This window comes from Thalassophryne amazonica, chromosome 13 (genome assembly GCF_902500255.1).
Source record: "Thalassophryne amazonica chromosome 13, fThaAma1.1, whole genome shotgun sequence".
Classification (NCBI taxonomy): domain Eukaryota; kingdom Metazoa; phylum Chordata; class Actinopteri; order Batrachoidiformes; family Batrachoididae; genus Thalassophryne; species Thalassophryne amazonica.
The window spans coordinates 32,177,252-32,200,609 of NC_047115.1; the positions used below are offsets into that span (position 1 = coordinate 32,177,252).

Below are 23,358 nucleotides of genomic sequence, written 5' to 3' on the forward strand. Positions count from 1 at the left end.
AGTTGATGTGCCAACAATTGGCCTTGTCTCTCACAGCCAGCTCTCATTCCTGCCCCTGTCCTGACCCCTATTTTACTTCCCTCGCTCCGGCCCTTACCTCCCGCGCCTTTAGTTCCACTCTCAGCCTCCAAGCCCGTGTGTTATTTTCATAACCTGTCTTCCCAGCACAGCAGATCACTGTCCAATTACCGGTTTCATTTCAACAGTGTACTGTAAATCAACACCACAGGTTCCCCTCCTGTGCAACGCCAAAGGACATTCCAGGTACAGCATGAGCTATTTGTGCACAAAACACATGTGCACCCGGGAGCTTGCGCGCCACTGTTTTCCAATACATTTCTCGTTGCGCCACAATTAAGAAGTGGGGATTCGTGTCGGCTCAGCGGTGAGCAGATGAATCAGTGTGGCCGATACTGTTTCGCGAATATGTTTAGAATAAAACATCGCTATTATCCGTGCGAGTTACTTTTCCTCAAACACATGAGAGCAGTGGTGAACAGGTGTAGCAAGCCTTCTAATGCAAGTCGTTTGAGGTCTCTTGCATGGATGATTCATACTTACATAAATGGTATTTTGTTGCAGTGGAAAGTGTGCTGTTCAGATGTATTACCATGGTTAGTGAATGGCACAAACAGGGCACACTTCCTTTTCTGAGATGTATTAGCTCATGTAACATATTATGGATGTCTCTGTGTGGGACAGTGTCAGTGTAGATGAAGCTGGACATAACTATCACCTATTGCAAAAAAAAAAAGAAAAAAAAAAAGAGATACATTCAGGTTTATACAGTAGTGTTCAGAATAATAGTAGTGCTATGTGACTAAAAAGATTAATCCAGGTTTTGAGTATATTTCTTATTGTTACATGGGAAACAAGGTACCAGTAGATTCAATTGATTCTCACGAATCCAACAAGACCAAGCATTCATGATATGCACACTCTTAAGGCTATGAAATTGGGCTATTAATAAAAAAAAAGTAGAAAAGGGGGTGTTCACAATAATAGTAGCATCTGCTGTTGACGCTACAAACTCAAAACTATTATGTTCAAACTGCTTTTTTAGCAATCCTGTGAATCACTAAACTAGTATTTAGTTGTATAACCACAGTTTTTCATGATTTCTTCACATCTGCGAGGCATTAATTTTGTTGGTTTGGTACCAAGATTTTACTCATTTACTAGTGTGCTTGGGGTCACTGTCTTGTTGAAACACCCATTTCAAGGGCATGTCCTCTTCAGCATAAGGCAACATGACCTCTTCAAGTATTTTGACATATCCAAACTGATCCATGATACCTGGTATGCAATATATAGGCCCAACACCATAGTAGGAGAAACATGCCCATATCATATGATGCTTGCACCACCATGTTTCACTGTCTTCACTGTGAACTGTGGATTGAATTCAGAGTTTGGGGGTCGTCTCACAAACTGTCTGCGGCCCTTGGACCCAAAAAAACCAATTTTACTCTCATCAGTCCACAAAATATTCCTCCATTTCTCTTTAGGCCAGTTGATGTGTTATTTGGCAAATTGTAACCTCTTGTGCACGTCTTTTAACAGAGGGACTTTGCGGGGGATTCTTGCAAATAAATTCGCTTCACGCAGGCGTCTTCTAACTGTCACAGCACTTACAGGTAACTCCAGACTATCTTTGTTCATCCTGGAGCTGATCAATGGGTGAGCCTTTGCAATTCTGGTTATTCTTCTATCCATTTCGATGGTTGTTTTCTGTTTTCTTCCATGCGTCTCTGGGTTTTTTTGTCCATTTTAAAGCATTGGAGATCATTGTAGATGAACAGCCTATAATTTTTTTGCACCTGCGTATAGGTTTTCCCCTCTCAAATCAACTTTTTAATCAAACTACGCTGTTCTTCTGAACAATGTCTTGAACATCCCATTTTCCTCAGGCTTTCAAAGAGAAAAGCATGTTCAACAGGTGCTGGTTTCATCCTTACATGGGGGACACCTGATTCACACCTGTTGTTCCATAAAATTGACGAACTCACTGACTGAATGCCACACTACTATTATTGTGAACACCCTTTTTCTACTTTTTTTACTAATAGCCCAATTTCATAGCCTTAAGAGTGAGCATATCATGAATGCTTGGTCTTGTTGGATTTGTGAGAATCTACTGAATCTACTGGTACCTTGTTTCCCATGTAACAATAAGAAATATACTCAAAACCTGGATTAATCTTTTTAGTCACATAGCACTACTATTATTCTGAACACTACTGTACATGTTGAGACTTGGGCAACACTTTTGGACGTCTACCCATGCATATTAAAGTTGAAAGCAAATAATGTTGTGTCTGCTTGTAGTATAGCCCGTAGGCCTTAATTTGAGGGTAATTGCATCTAAAGGAATCACTGTACTTTCTGTGTCATCCCATTTTCCCTGTGCTATTTTATGTCCAGGTGTGAGTTATTAACTAATTCTAAGCCATCAGATAAAAGCTCCAGAGTTAATTTCAAATGATCTGTATTGCATGACTGTGTAGCTGGTGAATCATGAATACTGCTATATTGAAAGCACCTGCTCCTTAACAGCGCATATTAGTGCAAATTAAATTCTAATCCAGGGTCCAATTATTTGAATAATCATAATTTTTCATTTCTCCTAATCCTCCCATCTATACTAACTGGAGGGACCATTGTGCTATGCACAGATGTTGATTGGATTGGTTTATGTGGATGATCTCTTTGTTGGGCCCTCTGGTGTTGGGCCAGCAGTACCTCCTCTTCGGGCGGCCCACACAACACTCTTGAATTGATTTCATCTTAAGTCAGAGTGACCCAGTTACATCTTAAATATCAGCAAAATGGTTGAGCTCCCCCTGCATTTTTAATGTATAAATCATCAGTTTGGTGATAGAATTTCAACTTAATTCATGCCCAGAGCAGCTGTAGACTCCAGGTTATATGCACTAAGGGGTTTATTGTGGTTTTATGACAGAATTAAGCTATGGTTAGGCCACTCCATGGGAGCCAATTAGCAAATTCGCTCGAGGAGCTTTCCCCTTCTCTGGTCCTTCATCCACCCACCCCAGTATTTATGTGTAGTCAGTTTGCTGATAGAATTTCCACTTAGTTGTCACCCGGAGCAGTTGGAGGTTGAATGCTATGCACAAAGGGGTTCATCCTGGGTTTACATTGGTTTTATATATATATATATATATATATATATATATATATATATATATATATATATATATATATATATATATATATATATACACACACACACACACACACACACACACACACTGAACAAAAAATATAAACACAACACTTTTGTTTTTGCTCCCATTTTTCATGAGCTAAAAGTGCAATAAATCTGTACAAATACAGATTTATTCGTAAAACCCACCACACGTTTCAGTAACGTGTTATTCCGACCAACCAACCACTCATGCCAGGAAACTCATTTACCCATAATTCATTGCTGCATGTGTGTGTAAACGCTAAAACCTTCCAAATTAGTGCATTACCTTAAAGCTAAAACATATAGCTGATATTTTCATTTTGTACAATGACAGATGTGACATTAATTTCAATAATTTGTCCGGAATTAGTTTGTTTAAAATTTTAACTATAAGTCAAAACTGTATGCCTATGCATGACGTGTGATATGCCGGCAAGTCTGTATGGTGTGAAGAGAAATGATCTTCCCTTTCTCTCTCTCCTTCCGTTCTTTCTTTCTTCTTTTTCCTTTTTTTATGGTCACCAGGTCATTTTTACTGAGAGAAGGCTGATCTGAGACAGAAGCACCAGCTTGTTGTTGTGTCAGTAGTTGCTAGTGTACTGAAATCAATACTGAAAGTTATCAGTTTAGATTTTATCTGTAACTTCTGCAAAAAGTTTTAGTGGTTTATCAGTTTAGCTTTATAAAAGCTAACTTGTCAGAAGATTAATGGTTATCAAAGCTAACTTTTTGGTTAGCTGTGCCCACTATGCACATTTTTTTGTTCAGTGTATATATATATATATATATATATATATATATATATATATATATATATATATATATATATATATATATATATATATATATATATATATTTTTTTTTTTTATTATTTTTTTTTTTTTCTTTGAATTATTCTCTGAACCTGACATGCACACTGCCCATGAATATAGGATATAATGCACACTGCAATGCAATGCAAGTAACCAGTGTAATATATCATAGTGTTTTTGTTTTTTGTGTAACGTGGTCTCTCACCCATTAATCTTTACAGTAATTCTTTTGTGAGCCAACAAATGAACAGGTGGAGCATTTCACTCTAAACTATCACGTGGCTGCAGGTCAGTGGAGCTAATCCTGACCATGTGAGAACAAACTTAACAACCCCAATGTGGATCTACAGATACGATCACAAACCCTGCTCCCCTCTCCGCTGTAGTCCTCCCCTTTCAAACTTGTTGTTTCCCCACCAGCTGTGACCTTTATTTTAAAGGGTCGGGATGTGTGTATGTGTGTTGTGTGTGTTTGGATGAGGGGCAGGCAGAGGGAGCTGATTTAACATGAGAAGGAATTGTCACCTCAGCTCGTTGAAATAGGCTGTTGTACATCTGTGCCACAGACTGTGAGCATCTCGGTAAATCTGGAAAAGTCTAACTTTTAATTTTGTAAACTCTTTATCCAGAAATTCATCTTTTTTTCTTTTCTTCTTTCTGGAAACGATGTGTGAGAAAATAAGCTGCTTACGGGACATGATCAGATTTTGGAGTGTTTTTGCAATAAGTCTTCAGCTGTAAATTGGATACAACTTCACTCTGACTGTAGTTATATGTGCGCTCCAGTCAAAGCTGTTGTGTGGAGGTGGGCTGATGTGCAGTTTATTGCTGTGGGACTCCGTTTGCAGAGTTTTCACAGTGAAGGATGGATTCCTGGGATACGGACTCGGAGGATTCATGCAATTGGGCCAAATCTTCTCAGGAATCATCAGAGGACAATGAACTTGATGCCAAAAATAACAAAGAGTAATGCTTATCATGCTGTGATGACATATTCATTATGTGCCAGTGCCATTGATGGAATGAATGGACTAATCTGTTGTGTTTTGATTGGTTCCATCGACAGAGCTCTGACAATTCATTTAAAAATGATTAATGATATGATTTAATAACCATGTCTCCTTAGCTATTGTTCATGATGACGTGCTGTATAATTTTTTTTTCTCTCTTTTTTGTGCAGAGAGGATGTCAGGACGGCAAACGTGATTGCAGCAGAGGCCGTCACCTGTCTAGTCATCGACCGAGAGTGAGTATCAATACAGAAAATCACCAAGGGACATAACTGCGCTTCTGCATTGTCGGTCATCTTATTTCTTTTGTAATTTCTGTGGCCAGCTGCACAAGAGCTCCTGCTGTCAATGATTAGACATCTTGAGAAGCTGTGCAAAATTACCCGGAACATTTTGCTTTGCTCATTGCACTGTGAAGTGGTTCACTGGTCACCGGCGAGGAACAGACAAAATTACAAGTCAACTATACAGGAGCCTTAACTCAAAACCTCATCATGAGTTACTGGATGAACACAGTCTGGGGTGTCATTGCTTCAGTTTCCAAACTTTAAAAAGTCACTTTTAGGCAAATAGATCGGAAAGTAGACATTTTAATTTAGGCTTTGGGAAAGCCAAGACATTCTGTAAAATTTATTGAGTGATTGAAAAAGTAAAATGAAAGATACGAGTAGATGAGTCTACCCGCCCCCCCCCCCCCAATTTGTTAACACGATAAGTTGAAAACGATACATGCTATTACAGTAACTTGTATATTCCTAATACAAAGAGCCATTTAATGAGAATACTGTGAAATATTTGGTGAGCTTTGATACACCAAATAAATCAAAACAGCAACATTGTTTCGCTTATATAACATCTGATAGAACTGTCTACCACCTATTGGACATGTCTGGGACTGTTGCAGAGTGTAATCTTGCGCGATAGTGTGGTGGATGCAGCGATGTGCAACACCAGGCCTGACTTGTCCTGATCTGATCCCCTTTAAGGGGATGTTCCAGTAACTGGCGCACTGCTGTGAAAATGGCCTGAAGTGAAAGGTTTTCTGGCTAATTAAAAAACTTGCTTCCAATGCAGACACTAAGGTTTGCTTATGTTTTTTTTTTTTCATTAGTACTTACTTTTGTTTTGTTGAATTGTTTTCATTATAGTTTTGTTGCATAAATAGTACAACCAGTGTAAACATTCATTCGACTGAATATGAAAGGCACCTCTGACAAATGTGCAGGATCAATACCAAAAAAAACCCCCCAAAAAATACACTGTGCTTAAGACTAGATCAGGTTTGGATCTACAGTACAACCACTTTTTTTGCTGCTTTGCAGTACCAGTGCCCTCACACTGCCCCTGACTACACCTCATTTTAAGACCGACACGTCCATTGGTGGACAAATTAGTGAAGATAAACTTGCTGTATAAAGAACCTGCAACTTCACCTGTTGGATACTAGCAGTGACACTTGTGCTGCACTGTGCACCAAATGGGGCTCTTGTATGTATCCTTAAGTCACATTCATTTATCATCACATGAAATATGTGTTTTTCCATGTGGAAATGTATCCTCACTTTTAACTATCTATTTAACAAAAACTGGCCATTTTCATTTGGTCTTCATGCGAAGGAGCATACACAAAAATAGGATGATGTCACACTCTAAGAAAGAGGCGATATATATCTGAGCTCTCCATCTCGGACACTGAATCTTATCGTGGGAATTGCTGGTGTCAGTTTCCTGCTGGTGTTCAGGGAGAACACAAGGAACAAATGGGCAATCCTCAGGACCAACAGTGGCACACAAGTGTGAGTCATCCTGGACTGCACAGCTGATTATCATGCTGTTGCTCAATCTGTCCATCAGACAAGCAGCTAACTGACAGAGCCTGTAAGTCTAACAGTTTTAGTGCAGATTCTTTTTTTAAGAGTTTTTAAGGTAGGTGTAGATGTAGGTAGATGTAGCCAAAAGATTGTAGGTAGATGTAGCCAAAAGATAGGTGAAAATTATCCATTTTGTATGGCTAGCATACTGGCATAGTATGTTACCATGCTTTTTACTCTTTTAATGAAGTTTATTAGGAAATGGAGCGTCCCACGGCCTCAGCTTTATCTAAATTCTGGGTTTTTTTAGTGAAGCTTAGGGCTAGTGACCGGTGGTCACCTTAGTAATTCCTTTGTTTTACTTGTTGCTTAACACTGACAAATTATACTGTATTTGTTGTCTTTCTGATGCCTGATTCTGTTTTTTTTTCCTCTCTAATTAAGGTGGGGCTCCATCTAGAGATGGGTGTGGTGTCTATTTTCTGTTTCTGTTCCCTCCTGTCCTGCGCACTGGCAACATTTCCTGTATTTTTGTTTTGTGAATTTTTCTGTAAATTGTGTCGGTAGCATGGCCCAGGCAGAGGGTCGCCCCTTTGAATCTGGTCTGCTTGAGGTTTCTTCCTCCAATCATCGGAGGGAGTTTTCCCTTACCACTGTCACCTATGCGGTTGCTCTGGGGTTGGTAAGGTTAGACCTTACTTGTGTGAAGCACCTTGAGGCAACTTTTTTGTGATCTGGCACTATATAAATGAAAATAAATCAAAATTAAAAATTAAAATCCAGTAAAACTTATACTCTAGAAAATACAGTAAATGATACTCTATTTTCCACACCAAAGGACATAAGAAAAAAACTTGTAAGTCATACCAGAGTATAAGTCACACCTTTTCTATATTATCAGCGCTTTCATTTCAGATTTTTTTGCATTTTTGTAGTGTACTTTTTATTATTTGCATTTATTCTTTATTATTATTTACTTTGTTTAATGCTTTGATTCATTTGAATCCTTTATAAATGCTCATTGTAATTGTCATGGCAATCCCTCAGTAGTGAGGTAGACGCATCTCTTGATCGACCCCGGAGAGGATATCTGCATCCAGTTGTCGATCTAAAGATGGCTGCACAGTAAAATCACCGGTGTAAAACTAACACTGACAGTGTTAATTTAACACTGTCAGTGTACATATATACACACTTACACTTACACACTTATACACTTTTCACTCATGGTAACGGCAACATGAGAATTAACTAAAGTGAGTAACGTATTGAATTACAAAAATACAATAAATCAATAACACTAACAACACTGTTACACTAACATGAACCACAATAACAACATTTAAAACCGTGAATTCCCATGGCACATTGCAGCACAAGGTCCATTGTTTACTGAGTAGCTAAAATTGCTAATTTCTCCAAAAATATTAGTCCTTTCAACTTTCATCCTTGACACAAAATACATAAGCATACCAAACAGCAAATGTCAGCTCTCTCCAGTTTTGGCGTGATCGAAGCCATACCCACGCGTGCACACACAGAGGCCACTTGGGTATTATAATATAGATGGATGTATAATTTTTCGGCATATAAGTTGCACCGGAGTATAAGTCACAGGACTTCCAAAGTATATTCTGGAAAATGCACACCACGTGTCGCATTCTTCTTCATATAAATATGGAATTGTGTTACAAAATGCATCGTTGTAAAAATGTGCCAAATCAATATATGGTCCATATCATGTGGCCACCCTGAGCAAAACAGCAGATGTAGCCAAAAGAAACATATATACCTGTGTATGTGTGCGGGCATGTTTGCACAGTCTGTATAACCATGCATGTGTGACACATTACCACAAGAAATCAAATTTTAAGAGGTCAGAGAAGGATAATTAGAAGAGATGCGTCAGAGTAAAAAGGAAGTGATAAAGATGTTGGCAAAGATAGAATAAAAACAAGCAGCATGGAGTCACAGACTCCCCATGACAGACACTGCAAGCAACCAAACGTGCTACGAAAAGCTCAGCTCTGAAGCCATTCCCACTTTACACACAGAGTCCAGAGGAAGAGACAGCAAATGTAATGCATTTTCTGGCTGACATTTTCTTTTAGCATTTGCTTAATTTTTTGGACGGCAGAAGGAAGTATTTCACATAAGCAGATATAAAAGCCGTAGATAAAGAGGTTTTTTCCAGATTGATTTGGCAACAAATGTAATTTGGGTGAGCTTTGTTTCACCTAGTTATTTCTTTCTACAGTTAAGATATAGATCTTGATCTGGATCTGTGTCACATCAAATGAAAAACACAAAGCACAGATTTGCTGTTCCAGTGCATGCACACGCAACATTAACATGTACTGTTAAATCTATATATATGAAAAGGATGTGGTTGCAGGTCGGAGTGAAATATTTGCTGATATGAAGTCAAAGGAATTGTCTGTAAACCTCCAAGGCAGGATTGTCTTGAGGCACAAATCTGGGGAAGGGTACGGAAACATTTCTGCTGCTTTGAAGGTCCCACTGAGTACAGTGGCCTCCATCATCCAGAAATGGAAGACGTTCAGAACCACCAGGACTCTGCCTAGAGCTGACTGCCCATCTAAGCGATCACATTTTTGTTATGTTACAGCCTTATTCCAAAATAGAATAAATTCATTTTTCCCCTCAAACTTCAAGTGACATCACTCCATAATTACAACATGAAAAAGTTTTTTTTTTTTCATTTTGGAAAAATAAAAAACTAATAAACCATATATTCATAAGTATTCACACCCTTTGCTCAGTACTTTGTTGATGCACCTTTGGCAGCAATTACAGCCTCAAGTCTACTATATGATGCCACAAGCTTGGTGCACCTACAGTGGGGAAAATAAATATTTGACCCCCTGTCAGTTTTGCAGGTTTTCCCACCTACAAAGAATGGAGAGGTCTGTAATTTTTATCGTAGGTACACTTCAACTGTGAGAGACAGAATCAAAAAAAAAAAAAAAAATCCAGAATCCAAAATAATTTATTTGCATTTTATTGCATAAAATATGTATTTGACCCCCTAGAAAAACAGAGCTTAAGAATTGGTACAGAAACATTTGTCTGCTATTACAGAGGTCAGATGTTTCCTGTAGTTGTTGACCAAGTTTTCACACACTGCAACAGGGATTTTGGTCCACTCCTCCACACAGATCTTCTCCATATCTTTCAGGTTTGGAGTTTCAGCTCCCTCCAAAGATTTTCTATTGAGTTCCGGTCTGGAGACTGGCCAGGCCACTCCAGGACTTGAAATGCTTCTTACGGAGCCCCTCCTTAGTTGCCCTGGCTGTGTTTTTGGGGTCATTGTCATGCTGGAAGACCCAGCCATGGCCCATCTTCAATGTCCTTACTGAGGGGAGGAGGTTGTTTGCCAAAATCTCACAATACATGACCCCATCCATCTTCTCTTCAATACGGTGCAGTTGTCCTGTCCCCTTTGCAGAAGAGCACCCCCAGAATATGATGTTTCCACCCCCATGCTTCACGGTTGGGATGGATTTCTTGGGGTTGTTCTCATCCTCTAAACATGGTAAGTGGAGTTGATTCCAAAAAGCTCTATTCTTGTCTCATCTGACCACATGACCTTCTCCCATGCCTCCTCTGGATCATCCAGATGGTCACTGGTGAACTTCAAATGGGCCTGGACATGTGCTGGCTTGAGCAGGGGGACCTTGCTGCCTGCAGGATTTTAAACCATGACAGCATCATGTGTTACTAATGTAATCTTTGTGACTGTGGTCCCAGCTCTCTTCAGGTCATTGACCAGGTCCTCCTGTGTAGTTCTGAGCTTTCTCAGAATCATCTTTTCCCCACAAAGTGAGATCTTGCATGGAATCCCAGACCAAGGGAGATTGACAGTCATCTTGTGTTTCTTCCACTTTCTAATAAATAATCATAACAGTTGTTGTCTTCTACCAAGCTGCTTGCCTGTTGTCCTGTAGTCCATCCCAGCCTTGTGCAGGTCTACAGTTTTGTCCCTGGTGTCCTTAGCTCTTTGGTCTTGGCTATGGTGGACAGGTTGGATTGTGATTGACTGAGTGTGTGAACAGGTATCAAGTTCAAACAGGTGCAATTAATACAGGTAAAGAGTGCAGAATAAGAGGGCTTTTTAAAGAAAAATTAACAGGTCTGTGAGAGCCAGAATTCTTGCTGGTTGGTAGGGGGTCAAATACTTATTTTATGCAATAATATGCAAATTAACTATTTAAAAATCATACAATTCTCTCACAGTTGAAGAGTACCTACGATAAAAATTACAGACCTCTCCATTTTTTGGAGGTAGGAAAACCTGCAAAACTGACAGGGGGTGAAATACTTATTTTCTCCACTGTATCTTTGGGCAGTTTTGTCCATTTCTCTTTGCAGCACCTGTCAAGCTCCATCAGGTTGGATGGGGAGTGTTGGTGCACAGCCATTTTCAGATTTCTCAAGAGATGTTCAATCAGATTCAGGTCTGAGATCTGGCTGGGCTTCTGAAGGACATTCACAGAGTTGTCCTGAAGCCACTCCTTTGATATCTTGTCTGTGTGCGTAGGGCAGTGTTGCCACAGTTACTTTGAAAAAGTAATCCAATTACTGATTACTGATTACTCCTTGAAAAAGTAACTTAGTTACTTTACTGATTACTCAATTGTAAAAGTAACTAAGTTAGATTACTAGTTACTTTTTTAGTTACTTTCCCCAGCTGCCGACAACAACCCACGTCAACATGACAATGATACCTGTTTTGCCAAAACTCACTTTATAGTCACCCTTTCTTGACTTCAATGAAAATAAATACTTGTTTTATAAAAAGTAAAATAAAGACCTCTTTCTTGACCTCATATTTAACTGTTGACAGCACTGTAACAGTAAAACTTGCAATTTCAAACCCACATTGTTTATAAATGTAACTATTAAATTCTAACATTTTTCTAACATTTAAATTCTCTCTAAACATTTTACTTGTCAAAATTATTATTATTTTAAGCAATATTAGTAGTTGTAGTAAAAAAACGGCTTCAAAACTGGACCTTTAATCTAGGGGTGTTGTGGGGGGGGCACATCCTTGCCCCACGCCCCCATTCCATCTAGATTCGCCCCTGCTTTGGCGTTTGAGCACAAAGAATGGATAACATTTATTTATGCAGAAAACAGGACCAGATTTACAGGTAAGAAAGTTTTATTGCGTTTTCACATCATGTGGTCCTCAGAAAGAGAGTTTAGGTGCATTTGAGTGGAAAATAGTTAGTTGTTGACGCGTCGCGGAGGATCAGCTGTTTTTAACGAGTCGATACAGAGCAGCTCAGCTCAGAATTCTAAATAAAGGAGGGAAAAAAGTATAAAAATGTCTTTGTAAAGCTCAGTGCAGGTGTGCTGATCACCGCGCTTTAAGAGGTGAGGACGAGTCGAGCAGCTGGAAAAAAAACGCGGATGAAAAGCTCACAGCTCACTGAAAGTGGGCAGTTCAGTCGAACCCCGACCCCCTGCCCACGGACCAAGTTTAATGCTGCTATCGATCCACAATGCAAAATAATAGTAACGCACAGTGACATGGAGAAGTAACTTTAATCTGATTACTGATTTGGAAAGATTAACGCGTTAGATTACTCGTTACTAAAAAAAGTGGTCAGATTAGAGTAACGCGTTACTAAGTAACGCGTTACCGGCATCACTGGCGTAGGGTCACTGTCCTTCTGAAAGATGAACTGTCGCCCCATTCTGAGGTCAAGAGCACTTTGGAACAGGTTTTCATCCAGAATGTCTCTGTACATTGCTGCATCCATCTTTCCCTCAATCCTGACTAGTCTCCCAGTTATTGCCTCGAAAAAACATCCCCACAGCATGATGCTGCCACCGCCATGCTTCACTGTAAGGATGGTGCCTGGTTTCCTCCAAACACGACATCTGGCATTCACACTAAATAGTTCAATCTTTGTCTCAACAGACCAGAGAATTTTGTTTCTCATGGTCTGAAAGTCCTTCAGGTGCCTTTTGGCAAACTTCAGGCAAGCTGCCATGTGCCTTTTACTAAGGAGTGGCTTCTGTCTGCCCATTCTACCATACAGGCCTGATTGCTGAATTGCTGCAGAGATGATTGTCCTTCTGGAAGGTTCTCTTCTCTCCACAGAGGAATGTTGGAGTTCTAACAGAGTGACCATCAGTTCTTGGTCACCTCCCTGACTAAGAGCCTTCTCCACCGATCACTCAGTTTAGCCATGGCAGGCAGCTCTAGGAAGAGTCCTGGTGGATCCAAACTTCTTCCATATATGGACGGAGGCCACTGTGCTCATTGGGACCATCAAAGCAGCAGAAATGTTTCTGTACACTTCTCCAGATTTGTGTTTCGAGACAGTCCTGTTTTGGAGGTCTACAGACAATTCCTTTGACTTCATGCTTGGTTTGTGCTCTGACATGAACTGTCAACTGTGGGACCTTATATGTAGACAGGTGTGTGCCTTTACAAATCATATCCAATCAACTGAATTTACCCCAGGTGGACTCCAATTAAGCTGTAGAAACATCTCAAGGATGATCAGTGAAAACAGGATGCACCTGAGCTCAATTTCGAGTTTGAGCTTCATGGTAAAGGAGGTGAATACTTATGTACATCACTCATCTTCAACCGCTTTTCCAGGTTCGGGTCACAGGGGCAACAGTACTTATGCACATGTGATTTCTTTCTTTACACACACACATATATATATATATATATATATATATATATGTATACACAAAATATTCACAGTGATACGATATTCACATTGTCATTTTGGGGTATTGTGTGTAGAATTTTGAGGAAAAACATGAATTGCATCCATTCTGGAATAAGGCTGCAACATTAAAAAATGTCAAAAAAGTGCAGCACAGTGAATACTTCCTGGGTGCACTGCATTTGTAGTCAATCAGTAATCTGTTTTAGATGAGAAAATGAAAAAATGAAAATGAAAAAAAAAACCTGCCTATTTTTTGTGGGTTGGGCACTGCTTATTGGTGCTTATGATGGGTCAGGTGGGTGCGGGTATTAAAACACCAGCCTTATGTAATATTAAAGTAAAGTGCATAGTGTGTGCGGTGTGGTCCAGTCAATTTCTTATAATATGTCACCACACACACACACACACACTTCGCCACAATCTGTCCTCCTGGCATCACACCGCAGTTCATCCATGCTTGATCCACTCTTGTGTTGCTCACATGCCATGATTTTTGCAAAATATTCATACATACCTGCACAAATTTCATCAGACGTTTTGAATCATGATGCTCCCCCCACCCCTCCACCACTCACAATTTTTTTTGAACATGCTTTAATCTTTTCCAGTAGCTCAAAATGACCTACACCACTACTTTTACCATATATTAACACCTATTACACCCAATTTCAGGCTCTGATTGGGGTTTTTGTGCCATCAACGTAGCCAGTCAAGTATGAAAAATCTCAGATGGGAAAGCAGCTGAAGAATATTTAATGATATAGGGCTTTTATTCATTATTTTTAATTATATAAGAGCCAGATATTCTTCATCATCCTGCGCAGTATCTTTTCTGCTGTATAATTAATTCATTAAAGGATTTATGCAGAGTCTCGACTTTTGTCTCCAAAATCCCCCCTTGGCCCTCGTCTGCTATCACAGTTTTTACACCTCATCGGGGCAGCTCTTTCTTCTTATCCATTCTGAGTGAATTTTGAGGCTTGTCTTTTTGAGCCGATGATAAATATTTTATAATAAGTAGCAGTGGTTTCATGATGGAGCAGCCATATATTATACTGGATGTGGTGCACTCTTATTCCTTCTCATCGGAAGCATAAACTCTTATTATTTGATGCGTATAAAGTAACCTGACATGATGCTGTTTCTGTTTTGCAGCTCATTCAAGCATCTGATTGGAGGTTTGGAGGATGTGTCCTGCAAAGGCCACGAGGACGCTGATGCAAAAGCGAAGTAAGATCATTAGAAATTCATGTTAACTCAGTGTTTATCCCCATAAGCCTTATGTAAATACGAATTGTTTTTTTATATTTGTTTATTTTTTTCTGCAGAATTTGTTCTGGGAATAATTACATAAATTAATTTTTAATCTTGCTGGGGGGCGTTCTTCAAACGTTGCCTAGCACCCTCACTGCCCACAAACAGCACATGCTCTCGTTAAACCGTTATTGCATTTTGCCCTTATGTTTCTTACATAACATGACAATACTCGGATGGCAGCCCAAGAAGCAAAGGCTCTGACCTCTGACTCTAATTCTGGAGGAATTAATATGTACTCTATGTATCATCTCAATGGGAACAGGACAGTAGCGGTACAAGAGATCCAGGGCACCTTGGCAATGAGGTGGGCATACTGGGGTTCAAGCCTGCTACATGTTGGCATAATGTGATACCGTCTCTGCTCAGTGCTGTGCTGAGAGTCAAGGTGAAGGGAAATCAGAGCCAGTTAATGACAGATTACAGACAGTGAGAGCAGCTTATCGCCACAGAAAGGGAACGTGAGACAGAGGCGGAGGTAGTGCAGTGTGAGACAGACAAGAGTGACAAAGGTTTGGAGTTTTGACTGATGGTAGTGTCACTCAGCTTTAGCAGGTTGATGACATTTAGTCAGCAGAGAGAAGATGATCAGAAGCACAGAGGAACCAGACAACAGGGTCATAATCTAGGGGCTGAGCCAGAATTCTGGTTGTTGTTTTCAAGGAAACAGGAGGTGTCATTCTGTCAGCATCACCACTGTAGTGCTTCAAGCATTGTTTTTCATGTTTCTGAAGCACTTTAAGGTGCGTTTGTACACATAACCAAGACGCGTTATGAATGTCATTTTTCTGTCATTCGTGACGCATTCCTGACATTCTTAATGTGACTTAATGCATCTGAATAGGTTTCTTAATAGTGCGTATTGGTGCGTGATATTCTTGTTATTCGTGGAGCATGATTTGCCTGTCAAAAAATCTTCCACGAATGTCACACACCACCCTCATTTCATCTCACGTCGTGGAGGTCGCAACTGAGCGTATTGATCCATCTTGATGAGTAGTGATCCTTAATAGAACGTGACAACGTTCGTAGTGGTTCCTGTGATGGTTCTTGGAGCCCAAACTGTCACGTGTTATTACGAAGTGACACGGAAACTGTCAAGTTTTGACACGACTTGTAACGCGGCGTCACATTTCACTGCGCGCCACGACGAATCAGTTTTCTGTCACGTGCGCACAATTAAACTCGGCTCCAAATGTCGTTCCACAGTTCCTGCTGAAGCTCCTCAGGACGCTCCTGCAGGTGTTCCACCTGCTGTTGTAACCGATGAGCGGGAGAACGAGTCTTCCTCCAGTCTGGCGGAGGAAGAAGCGCACGCACAATTAAACCCTGCTGCACCACATTCAGTTTGATTGCTGACACCAAGTCGGCTAATAGTCCAATTTCAGTGCTCTTCAGTGCGCTCCTGCAGGTGTTCCACCTGCTGCATGTGCCTGATGTTTGGGAAAATGGGCGAGATGAGAGCCGCATGGAGCCACACATCTGGCTCTGTCCTCCTCCTCCTCTCTGCACCACTCCATGGCACAGAGCCCAAATATGCATGCCGTCAAAATTCTTCTGAAAAACTGGAGCAATCTGAATTCGGTTGGATGAATATGGGTGTGTGTGTGTGTGGAGACAATTTACCTCTTTCACAATGTGACAGAACTTAACGATGCACTGTTACGCGCAATAGCGCGCAACAACATGGAACACTATTCTTGACTGTGCGTAATGGTTCCTGATAATTCTCCAGCAACACGTGCCATTAATCGTAACGTGTGGTAACAGGTTGCAGCAGTTCCTGAGGACACCTGACGCCTCTGCCCCGAATAATCACATTCGTGATCAGCGGCCAAGAATGTATACTTCGTGGCATTCGTGACTTGTCATCGTTATGTGTAAACGCAGCATTAGGGACCTCTGACTCGTGATTGGCTGAGCATACCTGAATAAGTTAATTAGCTTTTGCCTGAGCAGGGAGGGACAGAAAAATGTGCCGATAAGGAGTCCCTGAGGACCAGGATTGGGAAACACTGGCCTAAAGTACATACCACAAGAGCATTTGAAGTTTGACCAACTCCACTGCTTGTCACACTGTGTACCACCTGTGCACAAAGTAAGTGAAGTGCAGGATGTTTGTCAACATGTAACATGAATTACACCCAAAACTGCAAAATCTCCATCTACTGCACCTCTGGAGTTGCTTCAGGGATGGTATTCAGTGTCATCTATCGTTCCCTTCAGTAGTTATGTCTCCTTGAACTTGGTACATTTCAGTTTAGATGGCTGACTCAGCTGGTGCCAGAAAGAAGAGGTTTTCTCATGAGGGAACCAATTTTTGTGCAAAGCTTCAAAGTGAACAGCAGCTCATTTATGGGAACAGCATCCACTAGGGGTGTCACGGTACACAGAAGTCACGATTCAGCTCACCCTTGTGTTGAGACATTTTGGTTTAGTATGGGTTCTGTACAGTGGCTTAAAAAAGCTACAACAACAAAAAAAGCCAAAAGCCAATGTGATTGCAACATCTGGTGAATGCCTACAGATGTGCATTAGCATGTTTGATCGTTTCCGTTCACATACCCAATAAGTGCGGAATAACATTGGCACACAGTTTTTGTGCAATTCACACCTCGCTCTCCAGTACTGCTATAGGTCATAGGGAACCTGAAATTTTCCCACACTGGAGATTTAAATGATGCAGGCACGTCTAACTCCTGAGTGCATGGAGCTTTGCTTTCTCTTCCTTTTTCGCTCAGCGTGATGTTTTTGGTAACCAATTGGTTAATTTAGTTTCAAGCATCTGAACACAGCAAATCTTTGTCTAAAGCAATCATTTTAAGCATTTAGTATCTATGAATCATTGTCTGAAGCAAATGGCTCATTTAGGATTTTGACCATTTTAAAACAGTCACTCATTGCTTGAAGCACTTGGTTCATTTACTGTTACTAATGTTTTGAAACAGTAAGTTAAAACTTTCAAAAAGACTAATTTTATGCTTTGACTATATGTAATAATGTTTGGGGATGGGTTTAAACCCAACAACTCCCCTTTGGCTATGCCCACAAGAGGTCAGCTGAGAGTTCTTCAGGTGCCTTTTGGCTAACTGTAGGTGGGCTGCCATGTGCCTTTTACTAAGGAGTGGCTTCCATCTGGCCACTTTACCATACAGGCCGGATTGGCAGATTGCTGCAGAGATGGTTGTCCTTCTGGAAGATTCTCCTCTCTCCACAGAGGAATGCTGGAGCTCTGACAGAGTGACCATCATGTTCTTGGTGACCTGCCTGACCAAGGCACTGCTTCCCTGATAACTCAGTTTTGATGGCCGGCCAGCTCAAGGAAGAGTCCTGTTGGTTCCAAACTTCTTCCATTTATGGATGATGGAGGCCACTGTGCTCAGTGGGCCTTCAAAACAGCTCATATGTTTCTGTACCCTTCCTCAGACTTGTGCCTCGAGACAACCCTGTTTCAGAGGTCTACAGACATTTCCTTTGACTTCACACTTGGTTTCTGCTCTGACATGCACTGTCAATGACCTCATATGTAGACAGGTGTGTGCCTTTCCAAATCATGTCCAATCAACTGAATTTACTCCAGGTGGACTCCAGTTAAGCTGTAGAAACATCTCAAGGATGATCAGTGGAAACAGGGTGCACCTGAGCTCAATTTTGAGCTTAATTTCTAAGGCTGTGAATACTTATGTACATGTGATTTCTTAATTTTTTTATTATTATTACTATTTAATGAATTTGCAAAAATAAAAAAAAAAAACAACTTTTTTCATATTGTCATTATGGGGTATTGTGTGTAGAATTTTGAGAAAAAATGCATTTTATTCATTATGGAATAAGACTAACATAACAAAATGTGGAAAAAGTGAAGTGCTGTGAATAATTTCCAGATGTACTGTAACACAATGACACATGAATGGACATTAATTGACCGGCAAAAGATAAACAAATGTGCGGCTTAAAAGCAGACAAACTAATTAGTCACAGGTGGAAAAATCACGACGGACAGGAAATGACAGAGACACGTGAAATCCCGAAGGAACACAAAATGCCAAAACAACAGTGGAGCTAAAGGACGGCATGATAAATGATAAACAGCTCAGACACTGATCAAATGACAACCCAAGAGGCAAATTCATGCCACAAATCAAGAACTAAGGTGACAAATCATGGAGAACTGTATAACAACACTGATGAACAAAAACTACAAAGACCTGGAGAACCGAGGACGGGGGAAACAGAGACATGACAAGAGCAAAAACACAGACATAATAGACAGGGAACAATAGAGTGTAAGCACAGACAGCAGATGGATCACGAAGGAGACAGACAACGGGAGACACGGCCACACATACACAAGCTTCAGACATGGACCACAGACGTGTGCTTGCGCACACACACACACACACACACACATATATATATATATATATAAACGGGACCCACATGAACAACAGACAAACCACACACACAGAAAACCGAAAGGGGGCATGGGCAACAGACAAAACAGAACCCAAATTCAGACAAGGACAGGACTGGAACACAAATCCAAAAATGAAAGGCACAGACAGGGCAAGAGGAACACACACACAACCGTGTCTGTGTAATTGTGTAACTGTGCTTTGTATGGCCTCCCTTGAAAAAAGAGGTTCTTAATCTCAACAGGATTTTCCTGGTTAAATAAAGGTTCAATAAATAGAATAAATAATGCAAACGGGCAAAAAAAAAAAAAAAAAAATTAAAAACACGTTAACTTTCATTTGTAACTTGATCGTCGATGCGGTTTCTCCGCAGAACTTTGGTATAAAAATAGCGCCGCCTCCGCTGTGTGCACCCTGAAATCTGTCACATCAAAGCTGTTTTCACCCTGATTAAGGTAGCTTTGCCTTCTGCGTGCCGCTGTGTGTCACTCCCCGCCCAGCAGAGCACATTTGTTTCTGGGTGAGGAAAACCTGAGTCAGGATCCCACAGTGATGGAAACTCTAATTGGTCACAGCGGATAAGAAGCACTGTAACCATGCAGCAAACTGCAGCTGCTCTCTGTGAGGTTGACAGGTCTTGTCTTCAAAGACTACATCTCTGTTTAATGCGTGCACACACATGCTTTTTAATCAAACCGCCGCTTCTTTCTGGAGGAAGCGTTTTACATTACAGAAGATAGTTAGATTTTTTTTTCCAGGTCATTGGTGGATGAACATTATATTTGAGTCAAAATATACATATTCCGGGAGACACCTGTTAACCTTCACCCTCAAAGACACGAGTTAAGTAGCAAATGTTATTTACAAATTAAAAAGTGATTTATTTGTTTGTGGCAGCACAAAGACAGCTGCTAATTATCATTCAGCAATAAAAATGTTGTAAATGCCTCATTAAGTACAACCCATATATACATACACACGCCACATTTTCCATATAAGTCACACCTGTCAATAAATGTCTCCTGAAAAGGGAAACCCATATATTAGTCACGGCTGAGTATAAGACAAACTTTTTCTGTATTATCAGCTCTTTAATTTGGAATTTTTGTGCATTGTTGTAGTGTACTTTTTTTTTTTTACTGGCATTTATTCTTTTGTTATTGGAGTTTATCTTATTTAGTGCTTTGATTCATGGGAATGTCCATAAATAGTTATTTTCATTTCAATTGTCATTATTAGAAACAAACTTGTAATTTTTTGGTACATAAGTCATGCTGGGAAAAAAAGTCGGACTTCCCAAACTAATAAAATAAGATGACTTATACTCTGGAAAATATGGAAAATTGTAGATGGCCTAAAATAAATTATGTACCCCCCACCCAAAAACAAACAAAAAAAGCCTATATATTTTTAAAGTTTTAAAGTTGGAATGTCACCACACATTTTATTTATTTATGAATATTACCTTTTCAGATACTCTAAGTTTAGCATTTACACAGTTTCCCATGAGCAGAAATGCCACACACAGTGGGCGGGGAATGAGGACTGCTTCATTTGCTCCTGGATTATTAAACAAGGGAGCAATGGGAGAGGTGCAGTTTAGCCCATTTCAGGACTGAATTGCACATCAGGTCATCACAACTGATCCAGTACAGGCCCACGTAGGGATTTGGCACAAGGTTTACGCTGGATGTCCTTCCCGACACAACTGCAGTTCCACCCCATGAAACGCAGACCATTGTCTTCGTAAGTGGTCTTGCAGCCAAGCACTAATCAGGACCTGCTCTCCTTAAGGTGCAGTGACATGAGCATGACTTTGATTCATGCACTTGCACGACCTGTGTCGTGCTGGAGAGTAAACTCATCTTTAACGGGTGCAGGCTGAATGTGAGAGGGGCACCGGTGCATGCTATTGCATACAGAGAATTTTGAAATGTTCAAAAAAATCTTTCATGCACAAATGTCATGCTACGCGGCGCGATCTAATTGCCAACATGACGTGCAGCTCATCAAGTCGAGTAAAGATCAAGTGAACAGAGTGAGTAGAGCGCTGCTCGTCTTAACGATTATAACAAGAAGTTAAATCTGTTATAAACATACTTTAACAGCTGCACACAAGAAGGAAAGAACACACAACTGTTTTACCAAGCCATGACAATGTAAACATGACAAATAATGGCCTTTTCAGATGGCTCAAAATGCTTTATGCAGCTTGTTAGATACGCGCATGTGCGCTTGTGAACGGCACCAGCTGAAGCCTCCTCTGTGATTTAGGAAGTGGTTAGAGCCATTTTCACTGGCCAATTTGCAGAGAAAATAATTAAACCGCCATGAAATAATTATTTTATATACACAGCGTCCAGCGTAGAGCATGTGGCAGGCGGTAGAACAAAGAACGGTGTCCAGCTGTGAACACAGCGGGTGGGACTGTCACAGCGACGGACGTGCTAGTGCATGAATCAAAGTCACGTTCGTGTCACTGCACTTTATTTTCTGAGATCTGATGTGATGAGGTATACATGGAGCAGATTGGTTGCTTGATTCGTGAAAAACATTTGTGATGAAAAATATTATATTAGCAAAACAGAAGTTTATTTTTCTTTACCTGAAAAGAGTATTGTGAGTGTGGTCATGCTGTTCTGTCATGACAACTCTTCAGTTGAAATTGATTATACATACATTATAACAAAATAGATACTCCACATTTAGATGTCATACATACTGTGGCCAAATATACAGAACACTCTGTATGATTTAAAGACAGAGTGCGACTCAGTGTAGATGGCTGTCACTTATATGCTAAGCAGATTTATTAATACAATATGTTGGGAGCTTTATTTTTAGATGTTTAAGAATTCAACTTTTCACTCAGAACAAAAACAGTTTTAATCAGCTCACAGCTGTACAATGTCACGGTATGGTGCGAGCTTAAACCCTCGAAGTATATCTCTTATTGTTGCCACTATAGCCGCAAATATCAGAAGTGTCAAGCATCGTGGAGAGAATCCATACTGATATAAGTGTATGTATGTTTACCTCAAGAAATGCGAGAAACTTTTTGAAATGATTCCACATTTAGGGTCTTACTTTAGTCTGCATCACGTGTCATGTCAGCTATCTTGACTGGGTCATTCCTGTTGTAAGCAGAAGAACAAACCCCGCATTGACAACTGACTTGTAATGACTTCGTGAACAGCAGTGTTGCCAAATAAAAACGGTTAAGGTAAGACACTAACTGTAGAATGAATCATTTTTCTAACTTCGATTTCATTTACTAATGTAAAGATGCACTGTGGTTATAATCTTCATGCACTTCTAATGATATTTTTGCCTATTTGGTTGTGAAGAAGCAAATAACTTTGAGGGTTTTAACTTCCTAGGTACCATTACATTTCTATATGTAATTAGCCTGTGACAGTTTGCATTCTAATGCAATACTAGACTAATGATAACTGTTTGTGTCCCGAGTGAAAAGCTGAACCCTGAAACATCTAAAAATAAGCTAAAACTCAGAGCTCTCCTTTAAATACAATTTCTGGGTATAGAAACATGTATACCATCTCTGTATTCACTTCAGCCAAACAAAGGAAATAAGGATACTAGCGCACAAACCCACACTCACTGTCTCACACATGCACTAAGACACTTGGGGATTGCATCATTCTTCATGAGCTCATCCGTGTACTGTTACAGATTACAACACACTGGGGTGCTACTTGACCTTTGTCATGTAGCGGTAGTAATGGATTTGACATAACAGCAGTACTTAACATGTTATCTCCACATAATGTAAGTGACCTCAAACTGCAACAACTGAATTACTAACAAGAATTACATGTAGCGTTTGATCAAGATGACTATACTCATTCATTTGAGGTCATAGTTTGAAAATTTGTTTTGGTGGATGTTTAAATCTGATTACAGGAAATCTAAATGGTAAATGGACTGCATTTATATAGCGCTTTTCCATCTGCATCAGACACTCAAATGCTTTACAATAATGCCTCACATTCACCCCAGTGTCAGGGTGCTGCTATACAAAGTACTCATGACACACCGGGA

General features: G+C 40.2%; 1 protein-coding gene across 2 annotated transcripts in view; it reads left to right on the forward strand.

Annotated features, from left to right (window-relative positions):
* The window catches only part of LOC117523141 (cGMP-dependent protein kinase 1), a 460,927-nt gene that overhangs the window by 413,875 nt on the left and 23,694 nt on the right, over positions 1–23,358 (forward strand). For both annotated transcript variants that reach the window (XM_034184573.1, XM_034184572.1), the window contains exons 8-9: positions 5,205–5,270; positions 14,723–14,797. In XM_034184573.1, coding sequence (XP_034040464.1) covers positions 5,205–5,270; positions 14,723–14,797 — 141 coding nt within the window. The remainder of the gene's footprint in view (positions 1–5,204; positions 5,271–14,722; positions 14,798–23,358) is intronic.